The sequence below is a fragment of the Siniperca chuatsi genome, linkage group LG18 (genome assembly GCF_020085105.1).
Source record: "Siniperca chuatsi isolate FFG_IHB_CAS linkage group LG18, ASM2008510v1, whole genome shotgun sequence".
Lineage (NCBI taxonomy): Eukaryota > Metazoa > Chordata > Actinopteri > Centrarchiformes > Sinipercidae > Siniperca > Siniperca chuatsi.
The window spans coordinates 9,395,938-9,414,583 of NC_058059.1; the positions used below are offsets into that span (position 1 = coordinate 9,395,938).

Genomic DNA, 18,646 nt, shown 5'->3' on the forward strand with positions numbered 1-18,646 from the left:
ATGACGATTATAATATCAATAAGAGCCATCAGAAATTACTATTTTGAGGCCATGGCGTCCCCTCTGGCATGTTGGGAAGGGTGTGTCCTCGCTGTAAACTGTGGTAGGAAGGGTCCATCTTGCTGATGTTTGCAAGAGCACAGCAGGTCACCCTGTGCAATCCAGTCAAATCCCTCCTGCTCTCACATGGGTACTAATCTTCCCTGACTGCCTTCTTACCTCAACCACAACTCAGGCTACAACACTCGCCCTTCCTCTCTTTCACTCATCCACGACACTTGCAAAAACTGCATCTTACTTGCCTTCCTGCTGTTTATTCTCTGTGTTTGTAAATTAAGTGTGGTTAAAATTCAAATAATAAATGTCCACAAGATGTACAAAAATTACAATTTTGATACTTGAAGTTCAAAATTCCGTTTATTTCAGGAAATACTGTGTGGCTTGTAATATAGTTTGGAAAATCACATTTAACACTGAAGGAACAGTGCTACCTGCTCAGCACCAAACAAATGGCAGATATTTCCCTCAGGAGTTGAACGTGGCCAGAAACACGACTCCTAATGAACGATAATGTTCTGTTTACTAACAAGTTCACTATATCAACTTAAAAAGGTATGTCAATTTTGTGTTCAGTTATTGTAGGTTTTATTAAACTAAGAGGTAATTGGTAATGTTAACTCATAATACAAATAAAATATATACTGTAAGACATTCATACTGTACAGCCATAGAGGCAAGAGGCTTTATTATATAAGAAATCATATCATAATATATCTACGCCAACTGCAGACAAATAATGCTAACTGAAATTAAACATACTTACAATCGTATTGTGTGTCTTTCTAAATATTTTACAGAATTGATCTGTTTCTGTTTTACGATTGCAGTGCCTCGGATCGATGTCACATGCCTCTCCCTCTCAGTCTTCTTTCCTCCATCATAGACTGACTGAGGACAATGATTTAATTCCTGGAATGATGTTGTCAAACTGTCGTGCTGAAACAGACTTGCACAATTGGAGGGAAAATGGGTCATGTGGGAAAACAGTTGTTTTTGAGCCTACTAACATATTTTTGAACAATATGTCCACACATGCTTACCGTATTCAATTGTTTTCTCAGCAACTGACTCGTTGCAATGATGAGTTATCAATACACAGGTGCCACTGTCTGAACAAGTACTGCTTGTATTTGGAGATATCAGTTATGTGTACATGTTTTCTTAGAGCTGAGTTGATGTTATTTTGTTACCGCTGCTCAGGTTACAGGTACAAATCAATAGAACATTCACCTCCTCCTCATTCGTACATACATTTACATACTTGTTCCCCTGATGCACTGAGCCTTTCCCTGCACAGAATAGACTTTTATAAGCCCTGAAATAAATTACTAAAAGAATGTGCATAAATTATCTGCATTCATTAACTGCATACATTAATCCCCACATGGGGGCATTATGGTCAAAAAGAAGGCTTAGCACACTGTGTGGGTTACAATATATAAATACTGATGTTATGTTACTGATACTGTTAATGTTTAAGTCAAGTCAACTTTATTTATGTAATCCAATATCACAAATCACAAATTTTCCTCAAGGGGCTTTACAATCCGTACAGCATACAACAGCCTCTATCCTTAGACCATCGATTTGGATAAAAGGAAAAACCCTGTCCCAACGTCATTGCCAACACAGTATCTTCACACAATCCGCCAATGAAGTCCATGCAGAAAACATCATAAATGTGACCTCTGTGGCTGTGTGAGCTTCTGCCCCAGAGGATGCTGCCTCTGCCAATGTAGCTCTGAATGGTTGAGCACAGATTAAGGCGGAACAGTAGTGTTGAGGTTATCACGCTCACACGACCAAAATAGACGCAGAGCGGGTGAGACAGCGGGCAAGGCAGCTACGCTCGCAGTACAGTGTGATGTGCTTAGTGGAAGAACAGGAGAATACTGCTGACGGACACAGAAATGATGGAGAACAGAGCAAATGGAATCCCATAGGAAAGAGCTACTTGGGCAGAAAGAGTCTTTATTTTAATTTGTGATTGACACATTACCAAGAGATGACTTTTCCAGTTAAATACATGCGTTGTTTGATGGTTGGTATGGGCTAATCCAGTAAAGAACAGTATCACCATATCCTCCACAGCACCACACCAACCATCTATTTTTATCCTACACTTTCACGTTAATTTGTGATATTTGAGTCCTTAATGTCAGCAGTATTTGATGATCAAGAATATGCATCTGCTGAGGTCATTCAAACATTTGTAGATTAAATGTGTTGCAGAGCTTATATCAAAGTAAAATACACAAAATAAAAAAATAAAAAACAAGAGAAAAATAGCGACTTCAGCATACAAAAAAATAAAAAGAGTCCCTAGTCCATCATTTGTTTTGTGAGCTGGAAATAAAATGACAGACTTCAAAAGAAAGCCAACTGTGGGTAACACTTCAACATGTGATTCCCAATGAGTTGTAGCTATAATGCGGTTATTACTACAGCTCTATTCTTTGTGGCTTATTAGTGGTGGTGAGTGTAGTGATGCAAGTATTTTATTGTCTTTGTAAGAAATACTCATAACATCATTAAAGGTAAGCTCCTGAAATGATGCAACAATCAGGTTGTAACTACTTAAAATGGTAACCAAATAAACAGGATGAATGAGTGGCACAGAGGATGGCGGGGATTTGTGCGGGTTGAGCGGCATGTTAAAAAATGTTTTGCATTAATGACAGCTAAATCAATATCAGGAAGAATAACTGAGGCTGAGGTTATTTGTATAATCTTTTGTCTTCTCATTGATAGTTTAGTGATCAGTTATATATGCAATGGTGTAAAGTAACTAAGTACATTTACTCAAGTACTGTACTTAAGTTCAATTTTGAGGTATTTATACTTTACTTGAGCATGTCCATTTCATGCTACTTTATACTTCTACCCCACTACATTTTAGAGGGAAATATTGTGCTTTTTACTGCACATTTATTTGAATATTTTACTGGTAATACTTCTGTACTTTAACTTCTATTAAGTACTTACTACTTAGTACTTCTTCCATGGATATCATGCTTTACTGTTCATGTAAGGCAGTAGTGCATACAGTGAAGAAGTAATGACCTCCTCTTTAAAGTGTTCACCGTTACATTAATAGATCACTACTTGTTTTCTGCCTGTGTAAAGATCCCATTGATCACCGCCTACCTTTTAATTAAGTCTCTGGCTACAAATTACTGTTGGGCCTCATTATCTAAATGTACTGCTCGGCACTGAAGATCCAGAGCTTTTTATGTAGAGAAACAACGTGTCTGCAGTTTTCTCACAGCTTTAACATGGCTTGGAGAGAACCAAGTTACATGTATAACATTGCTGAAAAGATTTTCTATCTTCTCTCCTCTTCGTGTGTAGTGTAGTCCATTATAGTCTGCATTGAAGACAGATGTGCACACTGATTAGCTTCTCAGAGTATACAGTATTCTGCCTGAAGCACTGAAATAATGCAGACGATTTGTTTATTTCCTGCTGAACTATACATATATCAACATGATTATGCATAGGGCATTACAGACATGTGAATTGTTATTACCTCCAGCAAGCTGCCTTTCTTTGGGGGGAGAGAATAGCACTGGAAGTTTCCTGGGTTGTGTATATAAAATATTCCATATTGATCTTTATCTGCTAAGACATACATTGTCTTCAGGAGTTTTTTATTGCTTTTTGTAATAAACAGAGAGTTAACAACAACCTTTTTGGTATATAGAAGAAGAGATACAGACAAAGAAAACATGAGATTCGCTAAATCCCAGTGAATTCCCATTACATGATAATATGATTTTTCAAATCCAAGTTCAGCTGTAATTTTGTGATTAAGCAAAACCAAGAGAGATCCAAAAGGAGATTTACAAGACGATGTTAAGCGGGAGAATTCCAGATTTTCTTGGAAGCAGTTTTGTCATCCTTCAATGTAATAGCCAGTGGTGGATTTAATCCCCTCAAATTAGTCCCTCGCTAATCCTCACTAACCTCAAACAGAGGTCACTCATGTCCAATTTGAAGATGCATAAAGAACACTTTGTAATTGCATGTTCGAGGCCCACAGCTTGATGATGAGTAATTCTCCTGCATGCTCTTTTATCTGCACATCAGATTCAAAAAGTCAACCTCCAGTAGATACATCAACTTGACAGATTGCAGTGGCATAAACCCTTTAAAAGTAAAACAATTTTTCATAAAAGGTACAGTACTGATGGCATTGATTTAAGTTTTGGTGCCCACAGTGTTAGAAATCCTGTTTATAGAAGTGTTATTTGTGTATGTAAACACTCAATACTTCCCAGGTTGACATCCAAATCCTCATCTACTCTACTCTTACATACTGTACTGTTGAATGAAAACCGTGCTGGCTGGACACAACCAGCATGTGACCTTGTGCCGCTATCACATCACATCTTGGCTGTTTGTCTCAACTGTATTAGAGGATTACACTGACCTATGCCCCTGTCCCCAGTCAAATTTAAGCTTGACGCACTTCATTCCAAGCCTATATTTTGCCAATGCCAAGCGAGAGTATCGGTGGTACTTCTGGCTCTCAGTCGATGCTACCTATTTCCTGTAGTCATACATTTTATGAGAGTTTATAGTGGCATAGAGAGCAAAATTAATTCTGATCTTTCCTGTGGGCTTGGTCAACTGCTTTATTGTGTCTAACATTAGGGATGTTCTGAAATGTTCATTTACTGTCACTGCCTCCCTCTCCCGTGTAACTGTAATGTCAGCAGGTGGTTAAAGATTTTTACAGGACCCCTCTCAACTTATGACATGGGCACAATCATGCAAATTCACAAACACAAACACTGCACCGAAGAAGTAGATGTGTTGGATTATACAGGACAAGCAAGGCTAGACTTAGAAACTATGTACTATGGATCAACACAACACGAGTGTCACAGTCTCAAAATCAAAATCAATACACTGATGAAGGAGCAGCACAACAACACATCAGACCACAGACCTGCAAAAAGAAGCAGGGTCTTGCTTGACAGAACACAGTGTAAGCTTATACTAATGATGCTTTTGCACAGCAGCTTCGCTCACATCATTTCAAAAACATGCAGAGAGGCGACCAAACTCAGAAAGTGTGACATGCAGGTACTGCAACCAATCAAAAGCTCAGAATTTCCTATTTTAAAAACCCCTTTGTTTATCTCTAAGTCCAGGGTTCTGATTCTCCAGGCTCTCATATGCCATGCTACTCTGCAAGTGTTTTTTTTTTAAAAAGCTGAAACAAATTGTTTAATAATTGTTTTTGTCATGTTTAAAGCAAAAGGGCCAAACACTGGCTTGTTCCACCTTCCTAATTGTGAGGATTAACTGCCTGTTCTCTGTTTTATATCATTGTAAATCCTTTTGGATTTTGGACTGTTGGTCAGACAAAACAAGCAATTTGAAGATGTCAACTTGGGCTCTGGGAAACTGCGATGGGCAAGAGATTAATTAATTTAACCAAGAAAATAATTATCAGATTAATTGATAATGGAAATAATTGTTAGTTGCAGAAGTTTTTGAATAGTTTTGTAATAGGATCGCTCTGCTTCTTGGCATAGTGAGAAGTCACAGGGAAATTAATTTTCAGTATGTCCAGAGTCCATTTTCTAAGTTTACTTCATTCAAGCTAGTAGTTTTCTAGTAGCTAGCTAGTTTACTGAACTCCAAAGTAACTTCCTCGAGTGTGCTGATGTTTCTTTTACTTGAAAGATTTAGTAAAAAGGTTCAAACATTGTCACTGCTGTGGTGCTTTTATTTTTAGATCTGGTTTGATTTCCCTTACTTTACATACTCTCCATCAACATTGTGTGCCGCACAGACACACTACTGTCTCTCTCTGTGTGGCCTCAGAGCAACTTATTAACAGTCCACCACAGAAAGTTGCTGAGTGATGATGCAATATGTGCATTCTTGCAAGTTGTGGAAACTGAGGACTGTTTAGTATCTTAAGTTCTGACGACACAGCCTGACACAGGAACCGCTCTCCACAACAGGAACTTGGGCCCTCTGAGTAGTCATCATGTCCTTCAGTGTGTCAGACAGCAGACCTCAATGTACTCGGAGCCTGAACTTATAAACTCCCTCCCTCCACACCCTCAGTCTTTAAGCTACTGTCTTTACGGTAACGGGATTTACTGTGCGATTAACTTATTTATTAGCATAAGAAAGAGGTTGGATGCACATAATGATTTTGGAACATGCACAGAAAAGTTGCACAAATACATTATATTCTTTGTATTATTTCAGAAATAGTGCTTTACAGAGTCCTAGTAGAGTGTATTTCAGCAGTGGTAACAACTGAAACACCTCACTGTTTCAAATTGTTAAAATTCATCCTCATATGTCCCTACGTCACAATGAAGGTTATCCTGTATAATCCTGTGACCTGACTAGTGATCTACACCTGGAGCCTCTATTATTAAGAACTCTATTAATAGACTGCTACCTCGTGGCTACCTTCCGCCACTAGCAGACTTTTCAAACTGGTGCCCCTGAAATACAAACCCAAAGAAATCCAACATTGTGTTAATGAGTTTCTACATCTTTCCTCTCTGGCCTCGGTGACTCAGCGTGACCCAAAGGTCGCGGAGGCTTCTCGGCAAAGTGAAATGGTCCCTGGGAATTTGTAAAACCTCTCTGCAACCTTCACACACGTCCCCTTATTACTTGCTTGCTTCAAAAGCCTGCACCCCCAGTCTCTTTTGTTGTGTTTTTTCGATTATGCATTAGTTGAAAGAGGAAAGTGCAGACAAGCAGTCGACCCTGTTCTATTTCTGCCTGGTGTGAATCATTTGTAATTCAAAGAGGGACCAAAGTGTTACTTCCTGTTTTTCAGTCTTGTTGCAATCCTCCAGGAATGTGTACCTATATTAGTTAACTTCAGCTCTTTCTGTCTTTGTTTTTGTCTCCCCCATTCTCTCTTTGTCTGCCTTGCCCTGTCTGTTCTCTCCTATTATGTCATCAGACTATGATGAATATGGAGAGACACACACACACACACACACACACACAACAGAGGGAGAGAGTTCTGCTAAATTAGGAATAAAGATATAGCAGAAGAAGAGATACTCATTGTGAAAGCCATCCTGTAAGCTAGTGGCTAATTTTAGCCCATCAGTGCAGTGCACTGTATCTCCCTGTGGATGAGTTGAACCATAGAGGGATCTGAGCATCAGCTCAGCCTCTTGTTCTCTCATCTGTTCTGTGTGTGGACACTGTCCTTTGTGCAGAAAGGTTACAGGGCAGGCACAATAGACCGGGGTGGAGAGATGTGGATTCAAAGAGCTTTTAAAAACACCTGTGTTTAGGGGGGTTTTAACAGCAGATTTTGCATACGCATGGCAAAAATGGTTCAGAATTATGCCAGAATACATGTCAGCGCATGAAGTCCGTGCTCAGGCTCTCTTTCTTTTCTTTAGTGATTGCACTCTATGAGAAGAGGAAGTAAGTAGCCTTTGTAATTTGGTCAAAAGTGGTCAGTATTTTCCCAAATTCTCAGGTATATATAGCCAGAAAAAGCAAAAATAGAACTGAGGAGAAAAATAAAAGGCAGATAACACCAAAATAAAGATTCGAGCTGGAGTTAAATATAAAGAAAAAGATGTTATTATAAAATAGAAATGTTCAATATAACAGACTACTGCTCATTTAATCTCTTATTCAAAAATACTTTAATAGATTATAATGGAATATACTGTACATATACATTTATTGTGTGACTTCAGCCATCTAACCTGTCTTTTATATTTGCATCATTTACAACTTTGAAACTCTGTAGAAATATTTACTTGAAACAAAAAGTTCACCATTTCTCACTTTGTGTGATTTTTGTGTGGTGTACTGTCATGAGGCCCAATTAATTTGTCATTACATTTATGGGAAATAGAATGGGCAGTTTATAGAGAATGGAAAGCCATCAACTTAAAAATAGATAATAATTACCTGAAATCTGTTCATTCAACAAATTGGCAAATGGGGCAGGTTTATTATGCAAAACCCACCAATCAGCAATCACCAATCTTTTTTTTCATATTTTACTTTTTTAGAAGGAGAAATTTAGCTTGGTGTGAGGGTGATTATGAAATAACTAACCTGGAAAGAAGCAATGGGGTTCTCGTGCTAATGAGAAACTCTGAATTAGTGCCACAGCCAACCAGGCGTGAGTCAATTCTCTTCGCCCAGATCCCACGTAAATGAAACTGTTTCACACTGCAGATATGCTTACTCACCCTGCTGATGACTTTCTATTCTGAAACTTCCTGCTCTGATTTAACAGCCACACCGGCAGTAACACTTGCCCCAACTCATGGCATTTAAGCGCACATACATACTGGCTGATTATTCCAGAGGTCTGCTCTCCCGTCATCATTCACCTCACCCGCTCTGCATTACCTACTCTGTGCTGTATGTGTATTTCCTCCACTGGTCAGTTAGTTTTGGAAGGCAGCCATGTTGAATTATACAGCTCAACATCTGTGAGATGCACGCACACACACACACACACACACACACACACACACACACACACACACACACACACACACACACACAAAGCAACCAAATTCTCTGGTGTTCAAACAGACACATCATGCCCTCCACTTCAAATGTAACTTTGTACTTTTGCTTTTTAGTTTTAAGTGTCTTTTTAATCTTTAAAAAGATAGATAGATAGATAGATAGATAGATAGATAGATAGATAGATAGATAGATAGATAGATAGATAGATAGATAGATAGATAGATAGATAGATAGATAGATAGATAGATAGATAGATAGATAGATAGATAGATATTTTTGTATCTCTGAAATACCAATCCATGTAATGTTTCAGAGATACTAACAGATCTGAATCCGAACCACTGTATATCTGTGTTTACTGCTCGATTTTTGTATCTCTTCATAACACAACAACAACATAAAAGATACTGAAGAGGTCTAACTGAGGTCTCTCTGTCTGTCTCTCTCCATCTATCTTTCTCTTTGGCAGATTTTCCATATGACCTATGACCTGGCCAGTGCAGTGGTAAGAATATTTAATTTGATAGGGATGATGCTGCTTCTGTGTCACTGGGATGGCTGTCTTCAGTATCTGGTGCCTCTCCTCCAAGACTTCCCCCCTGACTGCTGGGTGTCCCTTAACGGTATGGTTGTAAGTATTGCACACTCTTCTCTTTTGTTTGTTATTTTGGCATTTGGTATATATATATATATATATATATATATATATATATATATATAAACTGCATACAATACATACCTGCCAACTTTTAGATTTCAAAATACAGGAGTACACGCCCCTTGGATCGGGGTGTGGGTTGCCAGGTTGCGGTAACAGATAGGTTGAAATTGTATGTAGTGCGTGTGGATTGTGTGTGTAGATGTGTTTCATAGACGATCTGGCAACTTGGGTGACGTCAGACAAACATCCAAATCTTGGATCTGTGTAATCATAATAAAGTTTGAGGGCCATGCAAATTACGGGAGTTTTCCGGGAGAAACAACAAAATGGGAGGGCGGTGGGAGATGTCCTTGAAACACAGGAGAAACACGGGAAATGTTGGCAGGTATGATAGTATGTGTCAGTGCCACTGAACACAACAGTCTTCCAATTGACCATTCACTAAGCTCCGCTAGCCCCTTAGTTACTGTTGCTACGCCTGTCAAGCTTTCCATTCTGTCAGTTTTCAATGTTAATGGTGGCAGATTTACTACTTGAAAATTCTTAGTAATGTTTGAAACAATGGGTCCTTTATTTCAGACAGAGGTAGACAAAAGCAGGCTTCTCATTTCTTGCTTGACTGCAATGACAACTGTGTTTGGTAGATTTTATCACCTATAGCTAACTTGCTATTTAAAGCTAACGTTGGCTCCATGAGTTGGTTGCAAACGCTGTCTCCAGTTGACTCTTAAATGTTTTTAGCTGGCTCATTTTAAAACAGAAATCTTGTAAAATGATTCTTAAATATGCACTTGATGGCTACATACATTATATTGTGACCAAAGCTACAGGCAAAAAGTCAGCATCCTCACCACTTGATGATCCATGTAGACGACATGGAAATAAAGAAACAGCATTGTTCTTGTATTGCAGTGTAGAGCTACTTAGTCTTAGTATTATAGTGCAGTGTGATATCAAACTAGGGGTGTGCAAACGCTGTCTAAAGATTGTAGATCTGTTTTTTTATAGCTTCAGTACTTTTGATAAAATCGAATGTATAATTAACAGAGATCGTATCATTTTAAACACGTGGTATCGAAAAAGTATCAAAGTATCGATATTTTTGACAACTTTACTGCACACATTAAAATAGGTAATTGAATCAGGCAAAACTGAAAAAATCTACATGAATGAAATAGATTACCTCTCTGTGTCTCTGTATATTCCTGCATCATGTTATGGAGAGCCATTTCATTCAAAATCCAACCCAAACTGCACACCACTTACCCAGCTACCCACCTGGATAGCGCCTCTTTTAAAAAGGAAGTAGAGCGAGAAAGGCCAAAACAAACTTTCGAAATAATCTAAAATCTAAGGCGAATGAAATTTGTATTATTAATATTAATGTGTGCCCTCCAGTCTGTTGGTCAGTTGTACCGTCATGGATAATCCCAGAACCTGAAGTTGATCTATGCATACTGAAAAATAAAAAGAAAAAAATCAAGAGGTATGGTCAAGGAAGTTAAGTCTCATCTGCAACAAGAATGGAGTTCATATTTACAGATTTATACAGATGGATCAAAGGATCCAGAGAGCGAGTGAGTCATTGACGTATCTATTTTTATCCAGCCCAGCTGAGAATCATACTCTGCTAGATGGTGTGCAGTTTGGGTGGGGTTCTAAATGAAATAGCTCTCCATATCATGTGACAGGGAAAAGAAACCTGCAGCTTATAAATGTTTCTTAGTGTCTCATTACTGCAGTTTAAGGGCTGCCCCTTAAATGTCGATGGTTCGAATTGTCAGTCTCAAAGCCCCCGCTTCAAACCTCATGTTGCCAGTTTCTTCTGCTGCGTCACTGTGCACAGAATAAACGCACACAAGATGACAAAATGGCTTTTAGTTTTACAAAAAAAAAAAACCAGTCCACTTCACCCACTCTTTCTTGCCATTCTGCTGCTTGCAGCTATGGTGGGGAATGCTTTCGCGGTCGCCTTAACCACTCCTGAACCACTTCCTCTACCGCTGTCCAGCGTGAACACCACTTCAGCTGACAGCACTGTCACAAACCACACTCCACAGAGAACACACACTTTTTATTTCTTTCACAGTGTGAAAATTGGACGTTGTTACATCAAAGGTGATGAGTATGTTAGATGCCAGTAAAGGCACTAAAATGTGAGTCTTGGAGGTACAAACAATGACATAGGCTACTTTAGGAGTTCAGTCTGGGGCGGCTGCTCTGCACAGTGAGTTGAACTGTAGTGTAATTGGGCAGAGACCATGAATAATATAGTATTTCTCATAATGACAGGTGTACTGATTAAAAAATGCTACAGTTATGAGTATTTTTTAAAAATATAATATCTAGAGATAAAAAGCAAGAACCACTAACTCACAAATAAATAAAATAAAGAAGCTGTTCATGTTGAGTGACATGACTGTTGACTGTGTGCATACAGGCCTGGTCTTGTACTCCCGGTGGGTTTTTTTAAATATAGTATTGGACTAATTTGGAGCAGGAGTCTATCTATAAATAGGATTTGCAGGCGCATTTCATCAGGGACATTGTTGCAGGTACATTATTGCTCTGCCAACCTACAACAAACATAGCTTAAAGAGGCAGTGAGCCAGTTTTTTTAAGCAAAGATTACTTCAGTACAGGTATGCTCCTAGTATTGTAACAGTTATGTGCTGCATATTATGTTCTTTGTATTAAAGTAAAGTAGGAAAATGAAAAACTGTTTTCCTTGGCCTTCTTGTTTCATAGAATTTACACATATTACACTTTTTCTAAACTTTTCTTGTGTTATTTGTGATTTTACTCATGTCTGGCTTCTCCATAAACTAAAGGGGGGGTTACCATAGATCTTTGGGGACTGTCTCCCCTGCCTTTGCTTTTTCTTTCACTGTGTTTTTCCACCTCCCTCTCTTTCTCTGAGTTTGGGTTAAACGGACTGTGGTTGCTGATTGTAAATGCTCGCCTGAGGAACTCTTCTGCCTTCTCTTCTCCCTCTCTCCGACTAACATTTCTGTACACCACATGCACACTGACTGCTCAGAGGCATCAGACTGGAGGTGAAAATGTCATCACAACTCTGTATCCCGTTCTTATTTGCACTTTGGGGCAATGAGTAGCCCAAGTGAGCCCAATACCAACTAACATGTGTTAATCATCCAAACAGACATTTTCCATCTCTGTTTGCACCAAAATGAATTTGCAGTGATATAATTTCCCACATAACTGTCACAGCTCATCCTTGCTAATGGTTAAGTACACAAAACTGGGCAAACAGCTCCTTCATTTAGCAACACCATAGTTTTTTCCTTTGATCAACATTGCTCTGGATTCATATTTACTTAAGCTTAATTATAAACGTGTGTTGCTCCTCTTGCTCAGAATGAATCCGATATATTTCCCTTCGTGTATGCAAATCGATACGAAATGGTAATCATGTAAGAGACTAATTTGCTCTGTGGCAGGATCATTTGTGCTGTGGAAATGTATAGCCATAACTGAAGATTGCAAAAGGCCCTCTGAAACAAAGAGCTAATATACTACAGATACCTGTGTGCTGGAAGCTTATAGGTGAGTTAAAACAGCTGTGATGACTGATTAATCTAAATTCTCTCTCCTTGGTAAAATGAAAATGTGGCATAATTTGTATTCAGTCTGTAGAAACAACATTACAAAGATGTCTACCAGCTCCTCACAGATATAAGGTTTCTAGTGACATGTTCTGAGTGCAGAAGCTTGTCTGCAGACTAGCACACCTATATATAGAACCTTGCAGAGTTCGTCTGTACAGGAGTCTAAAAGGCACAATAATGCTTTCAGATCAGTTTCACAGCTTCTTGGACCGGTGGATTAGGATTACCATATATTTCAAGAATATAGTCCATTTTTTCTTCTTGTGTTCAGGTATGAAAATACAGATTTTGACAGCATTGAGATGGCTAAAAGGATTAGTCGATTAATGAATTACTTGATAGACCGAAAAATTTTTAAAAACTTTATTTTAAATAGATTTTAGATATAATACAAAAATGTGCACAAAAACATTACATCAACAGTGTTATTTCAGACCAAAGACAGAAAGGAAAAGAAAAAAGTACCTTTTCAGAGAGTATTACAAACCATAATAATCTTAGTGGTTGTAAAAAAAAAGGAAACAAGATAAAAGAAAGTTTAGTGTATATGTGTAGGCTATTTATGTGTATATAAATAACTATATATTGTTTTATTTTATTTATCTTATGTTACCCTATTTTAATATGAATTTAATTATCTGTCATGTTCTGTGATCATGTGAGCCTCGTGTTGTAAAATTATATATAAATTACATTGTACCTTGTATTAAAGATAACACATCTGAGCTTTTTAATGCAAGTACACATGGGAAATGCAGTTCAGGATTGTACAAGATAGATTTATTGACCCTTTTGCAACACAGGGTTGTATAACGAGATTTTGATTGTAGTTCCCTTCTTATGTTGAAATACAAAGGAAGCTCCACTGTGTTACAACCTGTCATTGCCTCTCCAGCCACTATTCTCATCACAGTCACTCTGCACTCCCTCACCCGATTATTAATTCCCAGCACCTGTCACCTTTAGCACACCTGCACATAATCAACCACCCTACTCCCTATAAGACCCAGCTCCGCACCTCAGTCAGTGTCCGGTCTCGTTTCTACAAAGGACAGATCAGAGCAGTCTGCCTGTGTATGTTTCACGGACTCAACACTACGAATATTGGATAATTCTCGCTCACGAACTCTAAACCTCAGCTCCTATCGATCTACCGTCTCCTGAGTGTGCCGCTCCTAATCCTGGCTCCCGTCTGTCTCCTGTGTGCGGAGCTCCTGAGTGTTCCCCGTCTTCGGTGTGTGGTGCCCCGGTGCCCACACGCCTCCGCCATCCGTAAGAGAAAGGACAGTATCTACTCCTCTCTATATACTTCTGTGTTTGCAATAAACTCTCTAGTCACGTTACCATTGTCTCCGGTGGTCTGTCCGTAACAGAAGACCGGACCGGTGAACAAAGATGACGGCCAAAACTTCCCTACTTCACCTGGGGGAGTTGGCCAAACGATATATCCTCAGCCTCCCTAGTCCCTTTATTGCGGTGGGCGAGTTTCTACAGTCGGGGATTTTCTCCGGTAGAGTGGAAAATTGCGAAGAGTTCCTCACGAAGTGCTTCTTCGCGTTCCTGTTACACCCTGATCAGTTCCCGTCTGAGCGGACACAGGTAGCCTTCGTGGTGCTTCGCTAGCCGGTCCGGCACTGCACTGGGCCGGATCCCTGGCGGTTAAGGAAGAGGCAGTTCTCCATTCTCTGGACCTCTTCCTGGCGAGATTCTGCCAGGAGTTTGGCCCGCCGAACCTATGGTCATCCACGAATCCCCAACCTGTCTGCCAGCCGCCGCCGCCTGCCTCTAGCCCTGAGGCGCAGCTGCCGCCACCACCGCCTACCTCTAGCCCTGAGGCGCAGCCGCCGCCGCGGCCGCCGCCGCCTGCCTCTTGCCCCGAGGCGCAGCCGCCGCCGTCTGTCTCCAGAGGGTCCCAGCCTTCGCCTCTGCAGCCGGCCAGAGTCCGCTCCGGTTTCCTGCCCGGAGGTCTGCAGCCGGCCAGAGTCCGCTCCAGTCTCGGCTCCGGTTTCCTGCCCGGAGGTCTGCAGCCGGCCAGAGTCCTCTCCAGTCTCGGCTCCGGTTTCCTGCCCGGAGGTCTGCAGCCGGCCAGAGTCCTCTCCAGTCTCGGCTCCGGTTTCCTGCCCGGAGGTCTGCAGCCGGCCAGAGTCCTCTCCAGTCTCGGCTCCGGTTTCCTGCCCGGAGGTCTGCAGCCGGCCAGAGTCCTCTCCAGTCTCGGCTCCGGTTTTCTGCCCGGAGGTCAGCAGCCGGCCAGAGTCCGCTCCGGTTTCCTGCCCGGAAGACTCCTCTCCAGTCTCGGCTCCGGTTTTCTGCCCGGAGGTCAGCAGCCGGCCAGAATCCGCTCCGGTTTCCAGCCCGGAGGACTCCTCTCAAGTCCCAGCTCCGGCCTCCCGCCGTCTCCAAGCTCCTGGTCGACCGCCAGAGGTCGCGACGGCCTCTCGCCGTCTCCAGGCTCCTGGTCGTCCGCCCGAGGTCGCGTCTATCTCCAGCCCGGCCCAAGCTCCCGGTCGACCGCCCGAGGACGCCTCTCCAGTCTCCGCTCCGGCCTCTCGCCGTCTCCAAGCCCCTGGTCGACCGCCCGAGGTCGCCTCTCAGTCTCCGCTCCGGCCTCTCGCCGTCTCCAAGCCCCTGGTCGACCGCCCGAGGTCGCCTCTCCAGTCTCCGCTCCGGCCTCTCGCCGTCTCCAAGCCCCTGGTCGACCGCCCGAGGTCGCCTCTCCAGTCTCCGCTCCGGCCTCTCGCCGTCTCCAAGCCCCTGGTCGACCGCCCGAGGTCGCCTCTCCAGTCTCCGCTCCGGCCTCTCGCCGTCTCCAAGCTCCTGGTCGACCGCCCGAGGTCGCTCCGGCGTCCCGCCTTCTCCAAGCTCCTGGTCGACCGCCCGAGGTCGCTCCGGCGTCCCGCCTTCTCCAAGCTCCTGGTCGACCGCCCGAGGTCGCCTCGGGCGTCCCGCTTCTCAAGCTCCTGGTCGACCGCCCGAGGTCGCCCGGCGTCCCGCCTTCTCAAGCTCCTGGTCGACCGCCCGAGGTCGCCCGGCGTCCCGCCGTCTCAAGCTCCTGGTCGACCGCCCGGCGCACCGGATTCCGATAAGCTCCCGGATCGGCTTGGTCCTGGGGACAGGCCACGGTGTCGGGGAAGGGGGTCTTTCGGCCCTCAGGAGCTGGCCGTGGAGAGGGGGTTCTGTTACAACCTGTCATTGCCTCTCCAGCCACTATTCTCATCACAGTCACTCTGCACTCCCTCACCTGATTATTAATTCCCAGCACCTGTCACCTTTAGCACACCTGCACATAATCAACCACCCTACTCCCTATAAGACCCAGCTCCGCACCTCAGTCAGTGTCCGGTCTCGTTTCTACAAAGGACAGATCAGAGCAGTCTGCCTGTGTATGTTTCACGGACTCAACACTCACGAATATTGGATAATTCTCGCTCACGAACTCTAAACCTCAGCTCCTATCGATCTACCGTCTCCTGAGTGTGCCGCTCCTAATCCTGGCTCCCGTCTGTCTCCTGTGTGCGGAGCTCCTGAGTGTTCCCCGTCTTCGGTGTGTGGTGCCCCGGTGCCCACACGCCTCCGCCATCCGTAAGAGAAAGGACAGTATCTACTCCTCTCTATATACTTCTGTGTTTGCAATAAACTCTCTAGTCACGTTACCATTGTCTCCGGTGGTCTGTCCGTAACACACTGATACAACATATCACAAAAAATGAGGATAAAATCAATAGAGAAAGTAAAATAAATAAAATAATGGAAATACATTTTAAATAAATTTTGATATATTTTAATGTCCAGATTGCTTTCTCTATTGATTTCTCCTCAGTTTTTGTGATGACTGAACATTTGCAGAAGATACACAATTAATCCAAAAAAATAACTGATGAAAATAATTGTTAGTTGCAGCCCTAAATAAGACATATCGGAGGCAAAATCTTTGTAAATGTAATTGGTACTGTACTGTAGGATGTCAGCTCATGAGCAGCTAACATAGTGTTACTGACTGTGATGTGGTAGAATGAGCAATTTGCGGGATCTCTTCCCTGTGGATCCTTGCAGAAGTAGAGGCCTGTGTGCTGACTGCGGACTGGCAAATCCAAAGTGAAAAGCCCTGCCCACATGTGGGATTTCTTTTCTCACACCATCACAATGCATTAGTGTTCATAAGCTAAAAATCTTGATGAAAGATCTCCCCTTCTGTTTACTGCAGGTATAAATACATAATGTGATTCTCCGGCCGGTCAGCAGAGGGACTGTCAGGTGAATGTTCAACCTTCAAAGGTCGTGTCTTTTAGCTGCGTTTGCTCAAGAATGGCTGCTTCAAACTTAGATTGCGTCATATTTTTCTGTCATTGGCTTGGTAATTTCTATCTCCAGCTGTGAGAAGAGGAGGGGGGCCTTCGAGGACTGCAGATACTGCTGAGTGGTGCAGTACAAGGTGTAGGACTGTTATCTTCTCGACTAATGGCCTGAGAGTAGCTTCTTACTCTTTAGAGGCTGCATTTACTTAATCACCAGACAAGATAATGCTGCCGTTGCTCGGGTGAGAGGGTGATGGGCTGTTGCTTTTGTCTGCATGTACAGTGTAAAGATATGCGTTCAGGAGCATGGAGGAACATGTGTCTTTTGTGAGTGTTTGTGTGCTTACTGTTCTTGTCCAAGCTCATATTAAGAGACAGACAGCTGAGCAGTAGACTGCTGAGGATTCATGTGTCAGAGAGGTTTAGGGGCAGACAGATACTGTAGGTAGACAGACAAAAATACAGAAAGGCCTGGCTAACCATGCATAACCTCCCTTCAGCATCAGTCACCCTTCCTGGCTTCTTTTATCCCTGGACCACCCACTCCTTTCACATCTCTTTCTTCCCCTGAATGAGTCACTTCCAACAGCACACACATTGGTTTCATCTGAGTAAAATGCAAGACTGCCTTTGCCCCGATGTGAACAGCTCACTTTTGTGGCTCTCTTGGTTAATTATTTGGTGCAGAGTACCTGTGGTTGGTTGAAACTGTTGGGTGTGTTGTTTACCCCTCTTGGAGAGTCTTTGCTGATAATAGGAAAGTTTAATCACACTCGTCTGGGAGTGTCTTTGTTAATTCAGAAAGCATTCACAAGTATTTCCACCAGAATTGTCAAGATGTCAAGCACGGCTGCTAAGGACAGCACTGAACACCAGTGGAGTTTTAAAGGGATGTCAGTTTGCTGCTCAAACAATTCTGATGGACTCAAGATCACTTTAGTTGAGGTTGAATGAGGCTATTGTCATCTGGAGAGTGCAGGCAGCTTCTCAATTCCAAACATAAAACAGGTTGCTTCCTTGCTTAGTTTAACCTTTCTGACTGAGGGTATCCTCATCAGTAAAAGTGGCTCCTGCATACCTGATTGCGCATGATTGGGCACCAAAAGAAAAAGTCCCCTCACTCCTCAGAATGTCATCCTTGTTGTAGACATTGTATGTACAAAGTGCAGAAAGCTTGGGCAGGCCAAGTCCAAGAAGGATCCTTCATCAGGACTTCTGAGCAGACGAGAAGCATGAAAACATACGAGACAAAGAGAAGCACAACCTTCACACTGAGATACACCACTGCAAGTGCTTTTCTTGCCAACTTACAGTTTGGCACTCGTGCAGGCCCGCAGACCCCTTCACTTCCTCGCTTATGTGTTCAAAGTATGTCATGCCTTCTGTGCACTCCCAAGGAGAACAGCTTGTAGTTTGATTATGTAATTGAAAAATGAATATTGTGCATCCCCCCCCCCCATGCATGGGACAGCTTGCCAGATTTTAGAGAGTTATATGAT

The 18,646-nt window shown here is 42.3% G+C and overlaps 1 protein-coding gene across 1 annotated transcript in view; it reads left to right on the plus strand.

Annotated features, from left to right (window-relative positions):
• The window catches only part of LOC122865142 (potassium/sodium hyperpolarization-activated cyclic nucleotide-gated channel 1), a 77,839-nt gene that overhangs the window by 24,331 nt on the left and 34,862 nt on the right, over window positions 1–18,646 (plus strand). Inside the window, exon 3 of the mRNA XM_044173147.1 lies at window positions 9,035–9,196. Within this exon, the coding sequence (XP_044029082.1) occupies window positions 9,035–9,196 (162 nt within the window). The remainder of the gene's footprint in view (window positions 1–9,034; window positions 9,197–18,646) is intronic.